General features: G+C 33.9%; 2 protein-coding genes across 4 annotated transcripts; one reads left to right on the top strand and one right to left on the bottom strand.

Annotated features, from left to right (window-relative positions):
• The first annotated feature begins 6,252 nt into the window (after nucleotides 1-6,252).
• Nucleotides 6,253-16,578, top strand: LOC129885617 (protein DWD HYPERSENSITIVE TO UV-B 1). Of its 3 annotated transcripts, XM_055959964.1 has the most exons (11): nucleotides 6,261-6,485; nucleotides 7,385-7,451; nucleotides 7,878-8,131; nucleotides 9,200-9,785; nucleotides 10,151-10,789; nucleotides 11,247-11,687; nucleotides 12,659-12,853; nucleotides 13,009-13,065; nucleotides 14,000-14,062; nucleotides 14,150-14,267; nucleotides 16,446-16,578. In XM_055959964.1, exons 1-10 carry the CDS (start codon nucleotides 6,448-6,450, stop codon nucleotides 14,231-14,233), a joined length of 2,424 nt encoding a protein of 807 aa, XP_055815939.1. In that variant the 5' UTR covers nucleotides 6,261-6,447; the 3' UTR covers nucleotides 14,234-14,267; nucleotides 16,446-16,578. The 3 variants fall into 3 exon arrangements, with proteins under 3 accessions (XP_055815940.1, XP_055815939.1, XP_055815941.1); XM_055959966.1 differs by lacking the exons at nucleotides 6,261-6,485; nucleotides 7,385-7,451; nucleotides 7,878-8,131 and adding an exon at nucleotides 8,144-8,227; XM_055959965.1 differs by lacking the exons at nucleotides 12,659-12,853; nucleotides 13,009-13,065; nucleotides 14,000-14,062; nucleotides 14,150-14,267; nucleotides 16,446-16,578 and adding an exon at nucleotides 12,008-12,568 and having other exon boundaries at nucleotides 6,253-6,485.
• A 1,043-nt stretch (nucleotides 16,579-17,621) lies between these two features.
• Nucleotides 17,622-23,486, bottom strand: LOC129885616 (uncharacterized). The gene is made up of 6 exons (XM_055959963.1): nucleotides 23,196-23,486; nucleotides 22,000-22,208; nucleotides 20,110-20,383; nucleotides 19,646-19,753; nucleotides 18,296-18,540; nucleotides 17,622-18,124 (listed from the first exon to the last, which is right to left on the bottom strand). Exons 1-6 carry the CDS (start codon nucleotides 23,403-23,405, stop codon nucleotides 18,019-18,021), a joined length of 1,152 nt encoding a protein of 383 aa, XP_055815938.1. The 5' UTR covers nucleotides 23,406-23,486; the 3' UTR covers nucleotides 17,622-18,018.
• Nucleotides 23,487-23,901: the final 415 nt, after the last annotated feature.

Raw genomic sequence — 23,901 nt, 5'->3', positions numbered from 1 at the left:
AGTTATTACCCTGGTTATCTAGGCTACCCGACTCAACAACGACACTAGCTAACTTTCTCATGAAAATTTAATTTCAACCTCAAATATTAGTCCATGAAATGAAGGATCGTTACTAACACCAATTAATAATAAATAAATCTTATATATGTATTTCCTTTAAGTATATTAGTGTCAAATTATTACGAGAACGACCACACTTAGAAATATTGTGATATGCTAGCTACATATGCTACGTGCATCGCAATCATGAATGCATTGATTCCAATATTTATGGTTTTAGTTTTGATCGAACATCAACTTCATGAAATATGTACTTATTTTTGGTTACTAAAATAGAAAATACGTTTTTTTTCACTCATCTCATATTATATTTGTTTCTGACTTTAATATGCCAAACTTTTACCTCAAATCCACCTTTTTTTTTTTGAAATAATAATTTTATTATTTTAAAAAAATCAGACTATCTCGAACATTGTCAAGAATCTTATAAAATAAAAATTGGAACACAGAAGGTAATAAATAATAATAGTTATATTGTTTAGATACAAGCGATCAAGTTGTTAACAATGCGGATCCAACAATAATTGCAACTTGCAAGTTCATAATTCACGTTCTGATCAATTTAAAATTCACACCGTTTAAATTTTGAATAATTGATCACTAATTACTCCAAGCTTTAAGATCGATATTAATTAGTACTTTAAGAGTAATTTAATACTTTTATCATCAGAGCGATCAGAGAAAATAATATACTTTAGGTTTCAAATTTGATTAATTTGAAACTGCACGAAAAGAACTCATGAATTAAGAAACAAAAAGAAATGAGAAGACTTTGTTATGAAGGAACAGAAAAATAATTTGTCCACTGTGTCCCCTCTTCTGTAAAAGTAAGAAAAAAGGGGGCATACCCCACTAATCTAATTATGAGGACAAGTGATGAATTAAGAGATCTATTAGCGTCCCACTTCTTTATGTGTTTTCCCATTCATTGATTGCTAAAAAAAGGGGAACTGTTTGGACACAAGTGATCTACAAAAGGGCCACCATATATAAATAGATTTTCAATTTCTTGGTGCTTTGCTTGCATGATGGAAACTAAGAGCCAAACATTCTATAATCAGAACAAAGAAATACGAGAATAAAAGGATCACAAGTTCAATCAGAAATGTTACAATAATGGATATGCACGTGAAAACGTAAGCCATGTTAACTGTACTTTGGTACAAGAGCAACATGTTACATGTACCAAATTTTAGAAATATCAATTCACAGAATATGAAGAGTCAAATAAACAGACTATATTCGTGCAAGCAACACTATCAGGATATTGAATTAGAGAACTACTAATTAGTTGGTAATTGTAGTATTTGAATCGTAAATACTAATTTGGGAGATTTACGAATTTCTTCATAACGCAGAAATGGATCTGCAATAACCATTTGTGCACAACCTAGATATCTTTTAGGAATATAGAGTGTTCCACTGATCCTAACCATCAAATGTGGGAAAATTATTATACACTAGATTTAGGTTTAATTAGAAAAACGATTATAAGCTGATTAGCATTCCTTATGAATGGACCCAAAAAATAGATATTTCCAACAATAATATAAATCTATCAATCATATTGATAACATGTACCTAATAATTACTGGAAAAACAAAAACTTCGCCCCAATTTAGTTGACAGGGGTCTCGGCTTTGAGATCTATTAAATATATACTTCTGCCATTTAATCATATGATTAGATGATATATATTCTCTTTTTTATTTTTAGCTTAGTTTATTTAATTTTGTAAATATCGACTTCAAATAAGTACATGATATATCAATTAAAATGGATAGTGAAAAAAATACTAATATTAATAAAATAGGACCCTCCATAATAGTCTTTCGCTACACGCGGCATTAGCACGTGCTAGGCAGCTCGACTGCACTAGTAGAACTATTCATTTGGTGGTTCTCTTTTATCTTTTTTTCTTTGCAGGGGAAAAAAGCACAATGGAATTTTCCTCTTTCATTTTTGCTAACAAGTTGAGCAATTTTTGTCCAGTCCAAAATTCACACTATGGAAAAAGGTATTAACTAAAGAGAAACCAGGCATAGGAATTACGTCATAAAGTTGTTATCTACATGCACCTTATCTGGAACAGTTGCTTTGTTTCTATGTATATAGTTGCTCTTTCTGATGTTGCTGCTATTGGCTTACGCCTATTAAACTAATAGTAATGGGTTTTGTTACTGTTGCAGCAACTAGCTTCTGATTCAATAACCAAAGTGAGGAAAAGGAAAAGGTCAAATAACCAAATTTCCACTACTAAAAAGATAAGTACGAAGCTCCAGGTTCGAGCCTTGAATATGAAAAAAAAAATTAATAGGAAACATTACTCCCGAAAGGAGCTTCATTTTGCGCGAATTCAAATTATTTGGGATTCAATGCGGGTTGGGTTTTGAATACCGAATTACAAATAATTTTTTAAAAAAGGGCGGAGGCTGTTGCAGAGCCATATGAGTATATAAGGGTTCATCCGAATTCTCTTTGCAGAAAAAATTACATGATATATTATTCAAGATTAAAATTATTTTTATATGTGTATATTAAATATTGAATTTTATTAATTTCTTTGTGGACTCACTTCTTTATATTGTGAATCCCTTTGTGAAATTTTAACTCCGACATTGTCACGATAAAAAACAATCTCCAGAAGTCATTCCTATAATTTTCTTTTTATTATAATGTTAATGATCGAGGATCTTTTTCACATCTTGATTTTTTAATCTAATATTTGTTATGACGAATCTATATTCACATCACTACGGTGCTCAAGCACCCATTGTGTTTAAACAAAACATTGTATTTGACTTAGAAAACAAGTTATTATCATATTATTGACGAAACACCAAATATAATAAACACTTAGTATAAGGTGTAAAGTTGGCAAGTTTAACATTAATACCTAATTTGTGATTGAGAGAATTATCCGATTACATCAAGTGAAAATAATACAAATAAATTTCAGGCATTTGATCACGACTTCAACAAAAATATTACTATTTGGACTATTGAAATCTTATTGTAAATTAATGTTTGTTGTTTGAATTGTATTTCAAGTAAAATAATGATTTTACTAACTTGAAGTACTTTTTTTCGACCTCAATTTCGTATATTCATTTTCTCAATTTTAACTAGATATTATCCAAACAAAATGGAATTGGAAATAGCATGAGCAAACATGGCAAAAATGGAGCACAAAATTGGCGAACGTTTCAACTTCTATTCAGTGTTTAAAAGCACTCTCCATTTATGAACCTCAAGCCCAACTTGGCTATAAGTAGAACATTGCCCAATTCAGCATCTAGTCTAGGCCCACTACTGCACCTTTCCAGTTAAGTACTCTAATTGGGCTGTTGCTAGCAGAAAAGAGACCTTCATTCACTAAATAATGACGTTGAATATTTGATTCCCGTTTGCCTCTGTGGACAAACTTTCATGGTTAGAAGTCAAATCTTGTTAAACTTGAATTTTTACCATTAGCAAGCGGGTTAAAAGTTCAAAACAACCTACATCTAAAGTCATCATTCTTATAAGAGGAAAACAAGAGATGATTAACTGAGGCGGATTTAGGTGGAGCCTAGGGGTTCACCCGAACCACCTTCATCAAAAAATTACATTATATATACAACGTCAAATTATGATTTTATGGATATATATATATATATATATATATATATATATATATATATATTAAAATGAACCTCTTAAAAATAAGTGAGAAGCTAAGCTCCTATGTTATGGGTTCAAGTCTCACGCACATCAAGTTGTTTTTCCTTTTAAATGCTTTGGAAAGTCTCATAGTAAAGACTTAGTTGGGCTCAATTTTAGGCTTCTATCTTCTTCTCTTTTTTTATTATAATTTCTCTTTTGTACATTTTTTCTTTCTAATTTGTCTTTGTTTAATTTATTAGACATTTTTTTATTTTTCTTATATCTATTATTCATTTTATTTCAACGTAACTCTTTTTTCATGTACTAATTTGAATAAACTTTTAAAAAATGATGAATTATACTAAATTTGAAATTGAGATAGAAATATATTTGTTTTTTTTAAAAAAATAAGGTAAACTAGATGTAACTGAACGAAGAAACTTAAAAATCATCAATATCCTTTTAACAATATCAATTTAATAGAATTCATGGAATTTCTTTTCTTTCTATTTTAGAGAGATGGAAGCTAAAATAATTTAATTTATTCGTTATTTGTCTTTTTTCACAAATAATGATTAACCTAGTAAATTGAACTATATATAAATTAAAAAAATTGACGATACCATTTACTTATCTTCTGAATACGCATTATAATAGTAGTAACTCTATTTTTACACACTTTTAAAAAATCTTGACGACTTTCATAATAATATGTGATTAAATGAATACTAATTTAATATTTTTAAAAAGTGCAACATAAAGTAAAACATTAGAAAATAAAATTATAAAAAGCACAAAAAAAATAAAGAATGTTTGATGGAGTAAGGTGAAAGTAGGAAGAAATGATTAATGCAGTGTGATAAAATAAGTTAAATTTAACAAGTTAAGGTAAGTATTTTTCTTCCCCGTCCCGCTCCCTTTTTCATCCTTTAATTTTCACGTATTTTAGAAATTAACTTATGTAATACAACCGATCCACTGAAATTCTTTTTATCAACGTATCTTTATTCTCAATATCTTTGATTAGTTTGATGTTTATTTTTTTGAACCAATAAAATACCTATGATTACTTGTACAGAGAGCATGTCGAGGGGTTACTACATGTATCGCGCACTTGCACTATCCCCTGAACTTCTTCTTTATATTTTGAATCTCCTGAACAAAAATCATGACTCCAGCACTGAATACTTACAGCTGATTAGAGTATTATTGCTAGAGTTTCATCGATGACGTTATCTTCACACAAATAACCAATCAATTTTTTTAATTGGTATACATTTATCATCACTAGCCTTGCATAGTTATTACATAAGTTCTATATTATTCATTTGTCGATTATTTTAATAATTTACATTATTGGCTGAGCAGCTATTCAATTTAATTCTTCCATGTCCAAATGTTGAAGGTAATATTATACATATTTTGTAAACTAACTGACTGAAGTGATTAGGGCCATATTAATAATTATCCGTGGAAATAATTATCAAGCTATCAACGTAATTAGATAGGCAAGATCTAAAACTAGGCAATTAGCAGTAAATCTCCTATTTCTACTAATATAATAGTTAAGTAAAAGATCTTTAGACATACGCTTATGCAAATGCAATAGGTATATAGGTCATTAGGCACAGCACTAAGGGCTTATTCTGATTAATTATTTTGAAATTAGTTATTTTATTTTTAATGTGAATAAAAATAATATTATAATTTAAAATACCTAATTATAAAATAAGTTATTTCGTAATTTTATCTCAATCAAAAATAATATAAACTTATCTAAATTAATCCTAAAATTAATTATTTCTTATCAATACAATACTTTAAAAGAAATTTGCATTTCAACCTCCAAAAGCCTACCACCCAAATAAAACAATGTAAGGGACTTTGTAATTTATGGATCCGAGATAAGTATTTGGAACTTATCTTCTATAATTTTAAAATTATAATTCTGGACGTATTATTAATTTAATATAAAAAAGCAAAAGTATTATTATGCTAAAAGAAATTTTTTTCACTATTATCGATTGAAAAACTAAATAGTGAGTACTTATAGTTTTTTGTTCACCCTCTTAGAACGGTTTGCATCAATACACTTTATTTCATAATGTATCGTATTTTATTGTATTGTATTAATATTATTTTAATATATATAATATTTAAATAGATTGTATCATTTTTCAACGTTACATAATGTCATATATTTATAAAATTTGAATGATAAATCTATAAAAAAAAGTAGGGTACATGATAAAGCTACTATGAAAAGATAGGATAAAAGATAAAATAAAATTATTAAATAATAAATAAAGATAAAATGAAAAAAAAAATTAGGCAACGACACGATCATACCAAACCAATCGTTACATAAAATGAGTCTTTTCGTTATTATAAAATAATGAATTTAAACAATATAATATAATAAAATTTAAATAAAAATCAAAATAAATATTATATTTAACATAACAATACGATACAATATAACAAGACAACAATCACCCAAGAGGTAAAAGAGAGAAAAACGAAAAAGAAAAAAGGAAAAAAAGGGAAAGTTCGGGATAAAAATAAATTAGAAGGGCTCAAAATCAGATAAAACGATGAAACAAATTAAGGAGACTTTTTGATTCCAAAAATTGCTTCTTCGTATGTAACGGCCAACTGTATCGGAGTAATCCAGTCGGTCTTCGGAACTTTGTAATAATCGCACTCACCGTCTTCCCTGCTCTTATCATCGGAGCTATCGCCATGACCACCGGCACCGATATCTCGTCCTTAGAAACAAGGTAAACATTTCATCCTCTAATTTTACCTCGTGCTAATATTTTTATCGGTTTTGTTACTAGTTATGTATTTGCATTTCAATTTCATCAAATGTAAATCCCGCCGTTTATGCTTTTGTAATCGTGGTTTTGCTCTACTGGAAATTAAAATTTATTACATTTATTGCTATTTTTATCGATTATGGAGATTTTGAGAGTTGAGATTGCAGCTCGTCATATCCATTGATTCTGTTGCTTGATCTTCTCGGTCCTTGACACTGAAGTCACTTGTTTTTAGGTAAAATTCTCTAATTTGGATTATCCACGCTAGACTTAGATGTTCTCAAAGATCTAAAATGTTAATTAGCACCAAATTAATTAGACCGGCATGAGATAGTCAGATAGAGAGTGATTTGTTGTCCACCGCCGCTGTAGCTGGTAAATATTTGATAACATGGAGATGTAATTTGTTTATTTTAACGTCTGACCGGGTTTGCAGCTTGATATAGTCATGCCTGAATATTAGTATCATCTTCAGCAAGAGGGATATACCGAAGCATCCGGTCCAGAAATTAAGATACTAGTGGAATTTGTGATTTTGCTCCATCTTATTCACGTGACAAATAAAAGAGGAAAGGATATACATTTGCAATCAAATTTCATCTCTGATGACATGAATGATAGACGAAGGAGAAATGACAAATTTAAACAAAATGGAAATATAAGCCTTACTTATGTTCTCTAAACTTTGACGCGAAGCATGTTATGCCTCAGGCTGACTTTCAATGTACCAATGCTGGGTTGACTTGCCCTTCTATTTGATAAGATGGCTGATGCTTTATTTTTCGTAAGTTTTATTGTTATTGCTTTGTAATGTTCCTGACAAAGGGTTTCGTATTTGCTATTTCTCAAATTGGGTCCAGGTACATGTATTCTTGTCAGGCTAGAGAAGTTCCACCTAATAAACAAGTTCTGTCAGCTCTTTTCAAGGTTTGTGATACTGTAGTTGTCCAGTGTTTACAATCATCTGAAATTCCGTTTTTACTATAATTTCATGCTTATTAATACTTGTTTTCACTTGCTCACCCTTTGATGTAGACATCTAATTGCTGAATATCTTTGGGAAAGAGATGATTTTCTATAGAATCTATACTGGGGAAACACTTGAGTTGACTTTTGTTTCAAGAAACTTTTTTCTTCTAGATGCTAGATAAATGTACTTCCTGGTTTGGGTCCATTAGTGTGGCTAATACATGATAAAAGGATATGCTTACTGTTACTTATTTGATGAGTTCCTTTATCCTCCTCAGTGCTAGCCATGTTTTTTTTAATGATTTTTGCTCCAGAATGTGCTGCTTGTTTCGTCATCTATGTAAAACGAAGTCTTACATTCTTACTGCCCATATTGCAACCCAGGCCAAGTTGAAAAAAGCCCGCCATGAGGTGTGTAGCTTAGTGATTTTGCTGGATGACATCAAGGATACTGATTTCCACCCACTGCTCGATTTGTTGACCGAAGCTGATCTTTCTGAGATTGATGCAGTAGATATTATAAATAGATCTGTCTGCATCCTGAGTTGGGAGTATCTTCTTGCTTTGGTGCGTGCTAGCAGTAGGAAGCTTCGAGTTGTTGATCTCCAGGATATATTGTTTGGAAAGGACTTCTTGCTGTACGTATTGCCACAGTTGTATATTCTATTCCCAACTCTTTGCCACAATCGATAATATGTTTTGCTTTGCCGCAGATGCAACCATATTTTGAAAAGGTATATTTGAAAACGTAAATGAAGAAACAAATGCATTTTCACTGTAGGGATTGAACACACCTTTCAATTATGAAATATGAATTGCATCTGTCGGTTTCTTGCTAACATATAGACTATCTCATCTATTACCTGTAAAACTTTTTTCCGCTTAGATTTCTATATTTACGTATTTCATGAGAGATGTTTTAGTTTTGATTAATATATACAGGAGGAATCAGCACATGGTACTAAAGTTATTTTACCTTTCTGGATGGGTTGGTTAAACTCATAAGAAAAGAATAAGAAACTTTGACTCTGTCCGCCAATCAGAATTTACCTTCTAAGATTTGTAATTGTCTGAAAATATTTGGTACATGCATGATATTGATTGTTTGAATAACTGCGATGACGATGTTATGAAAAATGAATACTTTTATAAAGAAGATGTAAACAAAAATAAAATACCCTTACAATTAGAAGAACCTTATTTACCAAAGATTAAGTTTGAAATCTATGGGCTTAGCAGGGGCGGAGCCAAGTGGGTGGAAGGGGTTAAAATTATTTATATATATAGAGAGAGAGAAAGAGAGAGAGAGATTTGAATCTCCTTGACTTCTTTGTGTTTTTTTTATTTATATTTTGATCCCCTTTACTGAAAATCCTGGCTCCGCCATTGGCTTAGCTGATGTAGATTGAAAATGTTTAGATCATATACTCGAAATATATTCGGAATTGGATTGAACAGAAGTATAAAGGGGAAAGTTGTTTTGGATCAATTATTTATTGGATAAACATGTCATGCTATTTCAAAATTGAATGATTCTAAAATTGATCATTTTCTCTTGTAGTGTGCGTGTTTGTTTTCCCCCTATTTTTGACTGATGCATATATTGCTTTTTCTTTTGGTTTGTTTAGGCACAATGAGAAATAGATAACTCCTTTATGCAGTAGTTAAGTTGATGTGCATTCATTTCCTTTAGATGTGTTTTTCAGGGATCTTGCTCAACGCGGCTTACCGTGCCAAGTCCTAAATCTGAGGTCCTCCCATTTCCGAAAGCTTAACATGATTGGGAATTTTACGCGGATGCACACTCTTAATTTGGATTTCAGTGCATCACTTATGAATTTCCGTGAGGACTGTTTTACCTGTATGCCAAATTTGAAGTTCCTCTCATTGTGCGAGACAAGAATCATTAATTTATGGACTACCGCTGCTGCACTTGTGAAACTCCCTTCCTTAGTTGAATTACGCTTTCAGCATTTCTTACAAGATGATGAAGCACAGAAGCATGCTGCATCAGATAGAAGGAATGATTACTGGGATTCAGATCATATGGAGACTAGTATTCGTGATGAAGCACCATCAGTTAGTGGTGAAAATATCATGTATAGGCTTTTTAATGAAGAAGACCAATATTTGAATAATACTGATATGAATCTTGATGTGAGTAGCGAAACAGAAGATTCATCTGATGACAGTGAAGTGGACTTTTCAAGTCAGGATCGTGAAACGAGTTTCATGGAACTCTTGCCTGATGTACCTCCTGGTTGGGAGGATCTGGTTGATCTGCGAAATGAGGTATACCACATTTATTTTTGTATTATTGTTACATATATAACTTAGCGTGGACACTTGACCATATTCCCCTTCTTATTTATATTGGGCTTGGAAGACCAGTGATATAGATAACTGAAATACAAATTACTCCTTCGTGTATAGCTCTTTTCTATTTTCTTTTTCTTTTCCTCTGATCTTAATATCCAAAAAACTAGGGAGTTGTAGTTATAAATTATCCTATCTTTTAACGTCATCATCTGTCTGCTTCTACGAGCTGCTAAAGCTTTGCATGCTAAAATTTGATTTCACTGTTGAACCCATCCCTGAGCCACCCCTGTATTTGAGTGGGGGAAAATGACTATTGTCTTTTTATTGCACCATAACAGGTGTCTTTTGGAACGTTGGAGATGCAGGATGACGAAGAACCCTTCTTCCGGTTGTCTGACACACGGCTTCCTTACATTACTCCAAAGAAGTGTATATCTCATAATCCTTCACCCATATGTTTTGAAAAATTCTATCGAGAGTACATGATAGTTTCACTGCCAAACCTGAAAATTCTTGACAACTTACATATTAGGAAGGTTGACAGAGAAAGGGCCAAATTGATCTTCTCACAAAAATTTGAGCACCTACCATATAAGAGGAAGTATAAGGAGAGTGTTGTCAGCATTCTGCAAAAGCGTGAGATTAGAGCAAACCATACTCATGGGCCCTCTCCTAGGCAAAAGTCGCAATACTTTTATTCTAGGTCATTGTCTGCTGCAAAAGTTGGTTCTGTTGCTTGGCCTGCCCTTCGTCCCCTCTCGATCGTGGGCACCACAACAAGAGATGATAGAAGAAGCTACCGACCACGCCAATTTGAGTATCATCCATCTGATGCAAGCCTTATGGTTTTTGGAACATTGGATGGTGAAGTAATTGTTATCAACCATGAGAGTGAAAAAATTGTCAGTTATATTCCCTCACTTGGAGCAATGAACAGTGTTCTGGGTTTATGCTGGCTCAAAAATTATCCCTCCAAGGTATATCATGTAAAAGGTGTAAGTTATGACTGTATCTTATGAAGTAATCTCCCTGGGAATTGTGTTCCTTGAAATCTTAATCTGTGCGTACATGCTCCTTGCTATTTCTGGTTTTCGCCTGATACTATTATATATTTAGACGCCCATCGTGGTTCATTTCTTGAATAATGTTGTCCAAACACTGAGTAATAATCCATCTTTTGGGCACAACCAGAGGTTGTAATTCTCAAGTAATATCAAAGGGATTTGCCTATATTATGGAAAGTCCATTTCTATGATAAATAGCCATTGGTCCCCTATTTGTTTCCATGAACTTTTCTGCAGAGCAATTGTCAGCTGCGGGGGAAAAGATACATTCGCCATGCATATTCTTTTTTGGTGTTGTAGGCTTAACCATGCCAAGTCATTGAACTTGAGCACCTGCCTAGTTTGATAAAAATTCTTATGTTTTTCTCAGGTCATTGCTGGTTCTGATAATGGTTCACTTAGATTATATGACATCCGGTTGATGCCTACAACAGCCACAGGTAGTCATCAGAGCACAGGTTCAATTATGTTTGATGACTTTGACCAGTTAACATCTGTTCATGTCAACTCTACCGATGAATTATTTCTTGCAAGTGGATACTCAAAACATGTTGCTCTGTACGACATTAGCAGTGGCAGACGGTTGCAGGTGTTTGATGATATGCATCGAGAACATATAAATGTCGTTAAATTTGCACACCACTCTCCATCTATTTTTGCCACCTCATCATTTGATCGGGATGTTAAGTTGTGGGATTTAAGACAGAAACCAAACCAGCCTTGCTACACTGCTTTAAGTTCTCGAGGGAATGTGATGGTTTGCTTTTCCCCTGATGACCAATATCTTCTTGTATCCGCTGTTGACAATGAGGTAATTTATTATAAGTGAAAGGTTTTGTCCCATTTACAATGAATGATGCGTCCGATCCCTGCTGTCATTGTGCTTGTCTGGAACTTTTTTGTGATCTGTCCCTGTTACAAAAATTTCAATGCATAGCACAGAGTAATCATATCATATAACATATTCTTATTAAAAAAAACCATATTGTATTGCATAATCTAGTTCCTGGATTTCACCAAGAAACCTTTTAATCTTAAATGGACTTCCATCGTCACCCTCGTATTCTTTAATCAAGGCTAGATAGTAGCGAGAGAACTGAATTTAATCTGATAAAATCATCAAATTGATAGGAAATGATAAATTCATAATGCGGATAACATATTTGGCCAAAACCTTACCTTGGAAGAGGAACATGGAGAAACGTCACCTGTATGCGCTAGCTGCTACACAAAGAATTGGCCAATGCAACAGGAGAAAAGAGACTCAAGTACTGGCTACGCTCTACAGAATGAGGATTGATGTTTTATACATGCAGCAAAGCTTCTATTAAGTGTGGCAGGAAGAGGACAATCGTTCAGGATCAGCTTCCTGGACTATATCCCAGGAGGCATGTTCCTGTGAAACCAAAGATTGATATGCAAAAAGAGAGCAAGAACTTCTAAAAGCATTTAAAATTCTCAATTCTATGACTCTTCTCTTACCATGTTGTTGAAGCATCTATAAAGCTCTTAGCCAGTCGTTTTTAACTGAGGAATAACTTCTTCTTCCCCTAATTTTCTTTGAGAAGTTGAAAGAACTTCTAACTTTGTTCCATAAAAATTATGGCCCACCATTCATGTGGAGGAGTTCTAGGACTGTTCTAAGCGGAATATGTACCAAACTGACATAATACAAAGTAAAATGAAAAGATTTTATGGAAGTGTTTTTTAATGGATATATTATATGCCGCAAAACGTCATCCTTTTCCAAGATTTATTGAGAAGATGGAAAATTATTGGCAGGTGAAACAACTGTTAGCTGTTGATGGGAGGCTCCATCTAGATTTTAGTATTACTTCAACAGGGAGCTCTCAGAATTACACGCGTTCTTATTACATGAACGGAAGGGATTATGTCATCAGCGGAAGCTGTGATGAACATGTAGTCCGCATCTGTTGTGCTCAAACGGGTAGGCGGCTTAGAGATGTATCATTGGAGGTAACCTGGGTTATTGATTGACACACTTCCATAACCTTCCTTGCTTTTCCATCGTGTCTTACAAATCTAACTGATTCGACAACATGATGATTATTTTTACCATCATAATTGCCACTGAATGCTGTTTGACTTAGATTGTATTTCATGTTGCTCAGGGAAAAGGTTCAGGAGCTTCAATGTTTGTCCAATCATTGAGGGGTGATCCTTTCAGAGTGAGTCCTCTTTTCTCGTGACAAGTTTTTTCTACTTCTCTTTTCTTTCTAATGTAAAAATGCTTCTACTAGTTTTTAAGCAAATTACATTCCTCTTTCCATGTGTCAATTAACGAAATTAGATATCAGCTTTTATCAACATTTGGAATTGTAATTATTATATAACTAATAGCAGTCAGTAACCTAGCTGCATCACTGGTAGTCCATGAGTGTTTAAATAGAGACTCATTATAAAGAAAATGAGTAGCTCATAGTTGATGTATGTAATTATCCAAGGATCGTACCAGACAAAATCTAGAAATTGCAAGTTGAAGAAGTGAGCTGATTTTTTCGCTGGTCTGTTTGTGAGCTTAGCTGCTAGCTAATGGGTCTTACATCATCAGTGAAGAGGGTTTGATTCAATCTGTCCAGAAATAGTTCTTGTGTGTGAGCGCATGGGAGAGAGATTTTGATGTTGAAAACATATTTTTACAGATCTATAGGCTTTTGCATCCAATCTATAAACACGAGGGGAAAAAAAAAGAGGTAAACTAGTATATAAACTTAGTGCTTAGTAGCTTAAAACATCTATTTGGAAGGAAATGTTTGGTTTAATGAGGAAATTTCAAATGACATGATTTAAGTTTCATTTGAAATAAACACTAATTAGAAACAATCTGTGTGATTAAGCACCTTTTTTGCCCCTCAAATTTGATGATCTAAGCCTATTAGAATGCGATACATAGTATCAAATTCTCCATCTAAACAGGTCTAGTGTGCCAAATATTTAGTTGGAACAAGCTAGAGGTTGAAATATCTTTCATGAAGCTTCTCATGCAACCTTAACTTGACACTTGTATTGGTTGAGATCAGTTCAGTCAAGTGTCGAAGGCTGATACAGCAACAAGTCAATCCCTCAAATCTTGAAAGTGTACTGATATTATGTTGTTTTCAGGATTTTAGCATGAGCGTTTTGGCAGCCTATATACGTCCAAGCTCAAACTCAGAAATTGTTAAGGTCAATTCACTGCCTTGACAAGTCAATTTTTGACATTGAGCTGTTATTTCACCTGGTGCCTTATATTCTTTCATGAATATGATGCAGGTAAATCTGCTGGCATCAAATGACCAAGACAAAGGGCACTCGCACACTCGGCATTCTCATCCATTATGTAGTAGCGGAGGTTGATCTTTCTGCAGTCACATCACATCAACTCAAAAAGGTACTTAATGGTTTCTGCATGTCCGGTAGTCTTTGTAGATACACTGTAGACTAGCTAGGTATTGTAGAAATGGAATTAGGACAGCAACAAAAGCGGAATCTAGTATTTCTTCAACTATCTGCTTTTCTGTTTGAGCAACCTGGTGTGTGTTGTAACATTTGTATGTAGTGCAGTGCTGATTTATGAGACATCTGAACTGGTTGTGTACGACTAGGAACTCTGCTGAAGTGTCTCTTTCTCTGATGGTCTCTCATCTTGTACCTACGTCAAATATTGTAAAGACTAGCATCTTGAGCTGTTGATGGTCTTAAAATTAGCGAGGCATTGTGGATTAAATTATCAATCTAGTTGCTCTTGTAACAGAGCAAAGTCTTAATTAAGGTGCATTCTAGAATGAAAAAGAAGGAAGAAATATGAAGTTACATAGCAGAATATTATGTACCCAGAAGCTTCTCTTAAATTAGATTTTGAAAACATTGGCTTATTGCTAACACCAACTTTAGTAGGTGAGTGTACTTAGATGTTGATCCAAATTAACAAAACCAGTACTACTTTTAAGATTGAGAGCGATTCCTAGCTAGACAGAGGCCAGTTCAACACCCAAAATATCTTTTACAAAAAACAATGGATCTACCCTTGCTGTTTTTGCACGTAACGTCAAAATGTGCAAGCTGATATTACATACAAAATCAATAAGCTGTACATTGTGGATTTATGTCATACAATAATGTCCCATCACCATCAGAAGATGGCACGCCCAGTTTCAGAAAGATATAAAGATAAGTGATGAGACAATGGACGTACGTTTTCTCTTTGCAGAAAAATCCGTGTACTGACCTTCCTACACAGCTGTCTCTGCTCACTCTCCTGGCTCCTCTGCTGCCTCGCCCAATTTGTTTGTTCTTGTTTGAATTTCAAAAATAAAAAATAAAAAAATCCGAACAGTTTAACATATATAGCCGGGTTTACCGTAAAAAAAATCTCCATCCGGGATATAATTTGTCATTCTACCCATTCTCGGCTTAACTGGTGGAATTACACTGGGTATGTAATTTATCAAAAAAAATTGTGTACAAAGGCATAACATTTGATTTCTCAAAAGGAGTAAAACTTAGACAATCCATAATTAAGAAGATTCAGATTAAAGATTTAAAATCAAAATAAGTGTTGAGATATGTGGAAAAATGGACATAGAAAATTTCTATTATGGTTTGAGTTGAAATAATTAGGTGTGGAATTATTTGCTTTTGGTAAAAAATTAAAATAGTGCAATTTGGCTAGCGTGTCGGAGACCCCTTCTGCAAGGAACGATGCCATCTAATTGCTTCAGTAGTGGAGCCAAGAATTCACATAAAGGGATTCAAAAATGTATTAAAATGTTCAAAGAAAATTTGAAATCATGATTTGAAGTAATTATCGAACTCCTTTTGCTATTACATTATAATTTTTCTTGTGTTAAAAGAGATTCAATGATTTATATATAAGATGAAAAAAAACGTTTTTTACCCTATTGACATAGTACCCCTAACTCCAAGCTGGATGCTTCACCTAGAAAATTGACTAAACATATGTAAAAATAATTTTTAAAACCAATATACCTTATATTTATTGTTTCTATTAATTAGCGTGAAAAAAAAACACTTATTAAGGAATAGAAAACAAAATAAAAATTAAAAAAATCCCTCAGCTATCTTGCGACGGGTCTATAAATGCACTGTAGTGCCTTTCCACTTGGCTTAAAATTCTTATTTTCCAAAGAAACATTTCTACTCTAAAGTGAAGAGAGTTGAGAGCTAAAATGAAGAGGCTTTTGGTAGCTTTAATGTTGGTGTTTGCTCTTCTTTTGACATCCTCCTTTCTTCAACCAGCAACTGCCAAATCAGGTAAATATCACTGCCATTCACTCTTAACACAAGTTCAATCGAAAAAGATCAGTGTACAAAGTTTTCGCTAATGCACATTGCTTTTAAGAAAAAAAAAAAACCACATTAAATCTGTTGAACAGCCTTCATGGACCGTCACACCATGACAACTCTTGTCGTTTCGTAACAGAATTTCTCACTTGGCCTTATTTTTCGAGTTAGTGGTATTTTTGTTGTTATCTTTTAGGTAATCTGATACTGATTTAGACTCCTAATAATTAAAAAAGTAAAGCTCAATTTCATATGGTATATACAGTGTACTGTGCGCAGAAATGCCAGGTTCGGTGCTCCAAGGCAGGATTGAAGGATCGGTGCGTGAAATACTGCGAGTTGTGCTGTGCAAAGTGCAAATGCGTTCCAAATGGGACTTATGGCAACAAGCATCAATGCCCTTGTTATAGGGACATGAAGAACTCAAAGGGCAAGCCAAAATGTCCTTAGAAATAATAATAATATCTACCAGATTTCAGAGAATAAGGAGTTCCTTTAGGACTTATTAATGTTTGCAAGTCTTCACTATTACCTATTCTTGTACTATGAGAATTGAGATGAATTCTGGACTTTAATTCCTCCCATTTCTTTGTTTTTACTTATCAATGTGTGCAGCCTGTGTCATTTGAAACAACCTCATTACTCTGTTATTCTTAATTCAAAATGTTGTTCTTAAGGGATGAGGTCATACATTAATGTATTTACAAAGTAGGGTATTCTTCAGAAACACTTGTTGCCAGGTTAGAGCTGTATTTCTGTTTTGGAAAGAATTAGAGAACAACAGAACCTATTACACTAATAAGTCCATAACTGCTACAAGCAAGGATTCAACTCTTTTTTCAATCTTACTTCCAAATAAAACACTAGGCGATTACCATTTATGAGGTGTGCAAACTGATCAGGGCATCACGATTATACATCAATAATTAGCAAGACAACTACCGTGACGAACGACTTCAAGCAAAAACGCTAAACAAGATTCAGTTACGAGCGGTTAAAAAACATGATCATATTGCATCTCACCTATAATTAGTGCAAAATAAGACGGGCTAGCTACTTATTAGATTACACTTAATGTTCTGATAAAATCAGTGAATTATTTCTGATCTCAGACAAAGGACACTCTTGGGATTCTCCTTCAGCCTGTACAAACACAGCTGTATAACAAAACAACCATTTTCATTTGTTGCAATATCAAGTTAATTCTCTATTAACACGTCCAAAATATGTTGCAACATGTATCATCTTCTGGGAAAATATCTTGTATTAAATAAGTTAATGGAAATCATGGTTACCATCAACCAAATGAAAAAGTAGATTTAGGCTTTTAAACATCCTAGACGCCAACATAATCACTCCATTTTGATTCAAATAAATTGTGAGGAATGTCCAGGGATCTAAGCTCCTCCTCCAGAAAGGGAAAAGGAAAAAAACTTGGAAGTAATAAATTAGTTCTTCCCTGCTTATAAAAAGGAGTTCTGAACAGTACATCATGAACATCTTAGCACTAGTTCAAAGCCTTAAAAATACTCTTACCTAGTCATACATCAAATTACATATTTTATATGCCATCAACAGTCTCCAGACAAGCATTTGTAAGTCCAAATAACAGGAGAAGACGTACTTGACAGACTAGCATGATGACCATTCTATCGAATATTCCATCAAATAATTACAGAATCACCTACCATATGCAGAACCATACTTCAGCCTGCACAGTGTAGTCAAACAAACTCGCCTATTTACAGAGTCATCCAAGTAAAACAAGAGGAGCGTTCCATCAACTTGCTCATTGATACCTTTCTCGGCCTCTTTTGGCTAAAACAAGTGTCAACTTGCTAATTGCTCGAACCTTCGCTCTCCAACCCACATGGCAAGGACAACAGTTCAGTAAGATCCACCCGATATTCTAAACCTCTAAGGTAGTGCCCCAGCAGCATGCACCTGATAAATTATCAAGGGACAAAGTCAAAGTAACTATCTTTAAATACCAAGTAGTAGTAGTAGTAAAATTCAGCATCCAGCTCAAAGGCAGAAAGCAATTTGAACATATAGGTATTACCATAGGAAAAAACAGAGAATTGAGCATTTAGATCATTGAGAAAGTGTTCTCACCAAAACAACAGACGAGCCAAATAATCTCGAGTCAATGATATCTGAGGTTGGAAGTGAATGGATGTGTTCTCAACAAGATCGATGGAATCTTCAGCTCCAATACTTACAGTTCCTGCAGAGCTATTATCTGATAAATCGGGGGCCTTAGAATGCATTCTAGGGGATAGAGTTGCGAGGAGTCCATGGACTACTGAACAGATGGTCTCCTTTACTTCCAGCGATGTTGGTTCTGATAGCTCAGCAACCTGCATTGATGTTGATAGTTGGCAAAGACAAAGGAAGACAATAAGATAGGAAGAAGGAAGATATAAGTTACCCAACTTCCAATTATGAAAGGAAGTGTGTGAACAACCAAGAGATCACACAACTACAATTACAGAAAGCTAGAGAAAGCATATCAAGAGACAGCAAAAATATAGAATAAGTTAATAAAAAATACTAACGGAAAAACAAGCTGCAATGTTGATTTGGTAGTAAAATCAATCAACACAATTGGGAAAAAAATCCTCCCTACCCTCAATAACAAAACTATGCAAAAGAAAAGAAATAAGAGAAGAAGTGCAGGGCGTGATGTGTGGGTTAGGCGGACATCTAAGATTTGAACCTGCCACAAACAAAAGCCAGATATTTCACTTTGAACCCCACATATATTTTTTACTTTGTCCATAATTCTTTGGTCTCTTTAAGAGACAGAGAGAATCCAATCTAACGAGGTCCTCTTCCATTATGAAACCTAAGGTTTTTTTCATAACCTTATCCCACCCTTTCTCTCCCTAAAATTCACCCCAAAAAAAAACTCATAACAAAAAATCTCTCTTAAATTGATTCCTTTACTTTCTGTTTCATCACATCCAACACATCAGTAAGTTCAGCAAGAACCATATTATATTCCCCTTTTTTTGGTTATAAGCAACAAGAACTCTAATGTATCCAAGCAGATTATGGAAAACAAAGGTGGAGCCATGAAATACATCTTTTCTATATTGTTTTGAACCTGACACTTCCCTTGGATATTTTTCACATACATAAAATGTTTATGCAAAAGATCCATATAGGTAACTAGTTAGGGTTAAGCTTAGTCATGTTGATACACCTACATTAGGTTTAGAATTTGCTAAGAGTCCTTTTAATCTTTCTAAAGATTTATATGTCAGTAGAAAATATATAGAGCCACTTGAAAATTGAAATGAAAAGGGTCCCAAATGGAACGAAGTGGATAGTGAAATTCATACAGCAAACCTCAGCTAGCTTGGCTTGAGGCGTAGTAGTTGTCATTGTTGTAGTATAAACTTCTTATGGAGCTGTAAGCAAAGGACAGTTGACATGTTATACAGGAAAAGAACCATTTACCTTCTCCGGAAGCAATGATCTTAAGTAGTCCAACAACTCATTCTTCTCCTCACCTACAAATTGTTGCATCTGAAGAGCTGCACTTTTCCTCTTAACTTCGCGAAGTTCCTTCCACACACAAAAACAACAGACAGTACAATTTACTGTTCAGATAAGACGAAGCAAGAAATATAAACAAGAAGATATTCTGGAAGTAAACCCTACACTTAAAGGGGACTAAACCATGAATATAAGGTGTATACACCTGTTCAGCTGGAGTAAACAACATACTGTAAACAATTTTTATCAGTTTTTTGACGTTGGCAGCTCCCTAGTAAGCATGTTGGAAGATCTCTGTACTGGAGCTAACCGATTTGACTTTTGCTTGTAATTTTTCAGCATCTATGGGTGCAGTCTTAATTAAGTTTTACTTTCCTTGATTAAAAGAAGAATATAAGGTGCATACACGGGAGTGCTGATTCTACCTTTTTGTAAGATGCTAAGCGAGTCTGTAGGTCTAATATGTATTGCTGAGCTTCAGGGGTCATTTTACCAACGTCTGGAATATCAAGCGAAAGTTCATTCTTTCCTTCTGATATTGGTTGTTTATGTTCTGATATTTTGCTCGATATATTTTCATTCAGCAATGTCTCATCTCCAACTTTGGAATCCTCAGGCTTTTGTCTACCAATGTTTCTATCATATATTTCAAGGTTCTTTTCAAGACAAAGCCTGTACTCGGCATTTCGTAGTGTATACCTGCAATATTACAATGGATTGCACTTTATGCTACACTTCAAAATACAAGCATTGAGTAGAATGAGAAACAGAAGCAATTCAACCTCCTTTCTGCTAGAATTTCGTGAGAATAGTTCATTTCTTCCATCTCTCACTACTCCTCTTCCCTTGCCCCAATGAAATGAAAAACATTATACCAAAAATTTTATTGATAGTAACTTGTGATTCTAGTATTATTTTGTTGTAGTTATTGTTCCTTTTTACGAAATGTTTTGTCATGCTATCTTTAGTATTTTGTCGTGGTTTCTTCACTTCCATTATTTCCTTTCTGTACTGCCTTGATATGCTTTTCCTTGAGCCGAGGGTGCTACGTAAACAACCACTCTACCTCCTGAAGTAGGGGTAAGGTCTTTGTACACACTACCCTCCCCATATGGGATTACACTGGGTATGTTGTGTTGTTTTATTGATAGTAACTTATGAACAACTCTACATATACTGGTTCAGACAGGATCTTTTTCCAAGTTAGAGTGTGATAGCTGACAGGTATGGAGGAGAACGTTTTACATGGAAAATATCTTCTGTGGAGATGTTTTACCTTGTAAAATCATTTTCTAGACCATTTTCCAATATATAAAAATTGGTGGCATATGCTAATTGTGCAACGCGCTTTACAAGGTAACAGAAAACTGGAAAAATGTCTTCATTTTCCCCAAAATTCACAATATCAAACACACCCTCGTTGATGTTTTTTTTTAGGAGAACAGAAAAAAAAGGCACCCGATACAAAGTTGAATTATGTCCCGCATTCAACACCAGTGTGATGCCTATCTATAGAAGCAGCAACACTACTTACTGATTATGTCTACCAAACAATCCTAATTTTCTGTTTTGGCCTATTTGGAAGAAAAAGACCCATATAGGTATTACCAATTAGTTGTGATCAAAGTTTAGTCATGTTGGTACGTTTACATTAGTTCCAATGTTCGTTAGGCATCTTTTAGTCTTGTCAGAGATTTGTATGCCAGTAAAAAAAATGTAGAGCACTCTAATGCTGGAGAGCTTTAATTTATAAAATAGGATTGATACAGGTCCATGTGGAGTGACATAGTTAGTGAAGATAAGAGATGCCAACTAGCCTGGGATTAAGGTCTAGTTATTATTGTTGTTATTTGCACGAAAAAGAGGAGGAATATAGTGTGTAAGGTAACAGAAAAACTGATGCAGTTTAAATCTAACACAACTGCATCCATCTAGTGTTTTAGCCTTTAGGTATTACATTGTTTCTCCTTTCCACCGTAATTAATATTTTACACAACAGGATCCTTCTTTTATTTCTTATCAAATAAAAATGCATACAGTTCCATAGGATTTCAATTGCCTTGAATAGGAGAAACGATGTAATACCAGCTTAAGAAAAGAAAGAAAAAGGAAAAGAGGGGCGCAGGTGGTTCATCATGCTAATGATACTCCCAAAAGACAATGGCTACCAAGTAATAAGATGGACATACTGGCTATAATCTTCACCAAATCTTTTTTCTTCTATCTTTGTTTTGATCCCTAAAACTAAATCCTACTAAACATAAATATGGTGAGGTTATGGGCAAGAGGTGCTCATGCTAAAAGATAAAGCATACCCAGTCATCATTGAAGAGATCAAAAGCTTGGAGATTGGTTGCCACAAAGCTTCAATTAGAACTTGAAACTGGTCTGATGGAAGTAATCCCAACATGCCTGATATAGTTCTTTTCATTGCATCAATGGTAGTGGGTGGTACATCTTTTTGAATAAGGCTCACATCCAATGGCTCTATCTCTTGTATCAAGTTTGAGAGGACTATTTTTTTCTGGAAAGAAACAAAGATGAAAAAAGAAAGAGCGGTATTTAATCACTAACATTTCCTATGAAATAATGCCCAAGGTTGCTTATTTGTGAATGAATAACCATTAGTTGTGCAACATATAAAAGATACAGTGAACAAATCATACTTTTAACCCAAGTCATTATTACGAGAATGCTTGTTTTTCTAATAGAATAAATAAAACCTCAAAAGATTTTGCAGTAGGTCAACAAGTAATGGACTTAAAGAACATAAATGCTACTCAACTCCAGATGTGATTTCTGTTACTGTTACCTACACAATAGTATATAAAAATACTTTCTGAGAAAAATATCATAGCTTTGCTGAATAAGACAAATGCCAAACCTCTTCAGTTAGTGATCTTCTACATTTTCAAGCATTTTCATTCTCCGTAATAAGTTACAGGATGAAAGATCATATGCAACCGTGAATCAACCCAAGGATAAGGATAAGCTCCCATAAGCATCAAGACTACGTCATTAAAAGGAACAAAATTCTAAAGCCAAAATACTTTCTCTTTAGTTAAAACTCATCTCCCAACCAACCAGAGAGCATCCAGAATTTAAAGGCAACGAATACGCTAGTGACATATTTACATAAATTTCTTCTAAAATAGTTCTTTAAAGTTTCAATATGTGGATACATATTGTCCAAAGTTCAACAATGCGCTAAATTCACCTCTAAACCAAACAGTTCTCATTTAAGGTCCGGAGGTGACATCAGTTCGATTGAATTGCTAAGTAGTGATCATTCAGAACCACAAATCAAATTCCGATTGGCGTAATTTGGCAATTACTTTCCGTGTATAGAGAGCGATAAGGCAACCTAATTTAGGTTTAACAGCAAAACAACAGTAACTAAACTACAACGAAAAACTGTGGATACAGACATACATATTAAACCAAATCAACAAAATCAAAAGAGAAACAAAAATAACATATCAGGATATGCAAATTTATTATCTAAACCAACCTTGGATCGAGAATTCTGATTGCTGGCACTGACACCATCGAAAGAAGAGGCTGAAGAAGCAACAATTGAGGCAGTTCTTAAGGTTAAAAATTTATTAGGAAATTTTGTGGAATGAAAGCGAAGAGAAGAGAGTGAGGGAGAAATAGATAGGCGTTTGAAATGACGTATAGGAAGAGGAGAAGTGGAGAAGAAGAAGGAGAAAGCTGCCATTGACAACTACTACTGCTCCTTGTTCTCTCACTCTCCTCTTTCCGATCCAAAACCAGGAAAACTGGTATATATCCGACCCGACCCGAAAAAGGAACGGCCCTAATTGCACTATAAACACATTCAAAGGATCTAAACGTGTGGATAACGTCGATTTGACGAATACGGTCTTTTGGAGCTAGGAAAACTACACACATTAAACTCATTAAAAAATATATTTATTCAAATTGAACTCAATCTAATATATTTAACTATAGTTTTTCTAATTATGTTTCATAGCTATAGTTTTAGTAGCTATGTCAAATTTTTGTTTGTATATCTCGCTACATTATACAAATTGGACTTTTCCATTTGTATATCTGCTATATTATACAAATTGAGCTTTTAAAGATATTGTATATACAATACAAATTTGTTTTAGAGATTTATATATAAACCCTTAAAAAATCTCTTTGTATTCAAATACAAACCTTTATAGATTTGTATATAAGCTCTCACA

The sequence above is a fragment of the Solanum dulcamara genome, chromosome 4, assembly GCF_947179165.1.
Source record: "Solanum dulcamara chromosome 4, daSolDulc1.2, whole genome shotgun sequence".
In the NCBI taxonomy this organism is placed as follows: Eukaryota; Viridiplantae; Streptophyta; class Magnoliopsida; order Solanales; family Solanaceae; genus Solanum; species Solanum dulcamara.
This window is presented reverse-complemented; position numbering and strand designations above follow the sequence as displayed.

Bases quoted from the DNA above. Each gene is read 5' to 3' on its own strand.
- LOC129885617 (XM_055959964.1), top strand. From the start codon at position 6,448: ATGACCACCGGCACCGATATCTCGTCCTTAGAAACAAG. The intron at 8,132-9,199 runs GTACGTATTGCC...TGTGTTTTTCAG, and splicing joins TTTGGAAAGGACTTCTTGCT to GGATCTTGCTCAACGCGGCT. The intron at 14,063-14,149 runs GTCAATTCACTG...AATATGATGCAG, and splicing joins CAAACTCAGAAATTGTTAAG to GTAAATCTGCTGGCATCAAA.
- LOC129885616 (XM_055959963.1), bottom strand. From the start codon at position 23,405: ATGGCAGCTTTCTCCTTCTTCTTCTCCACTTCTCCTCTTCCTATACGT. The intron at 20,384-21,999 runs GTATGCTTTATC...GTAATATTGCAG, and splicing joins ATCTCTTCAATGATGACTGG to GTATACACTACGAAATGCCG. The intron at 19,754-20,109 runs GTAGAATCAGCA...TGTGTGTGGAAG, and splicing joins GCTTAGCATCTTACAAAAAG to GAACTTCGCGAAGTTAAGAG.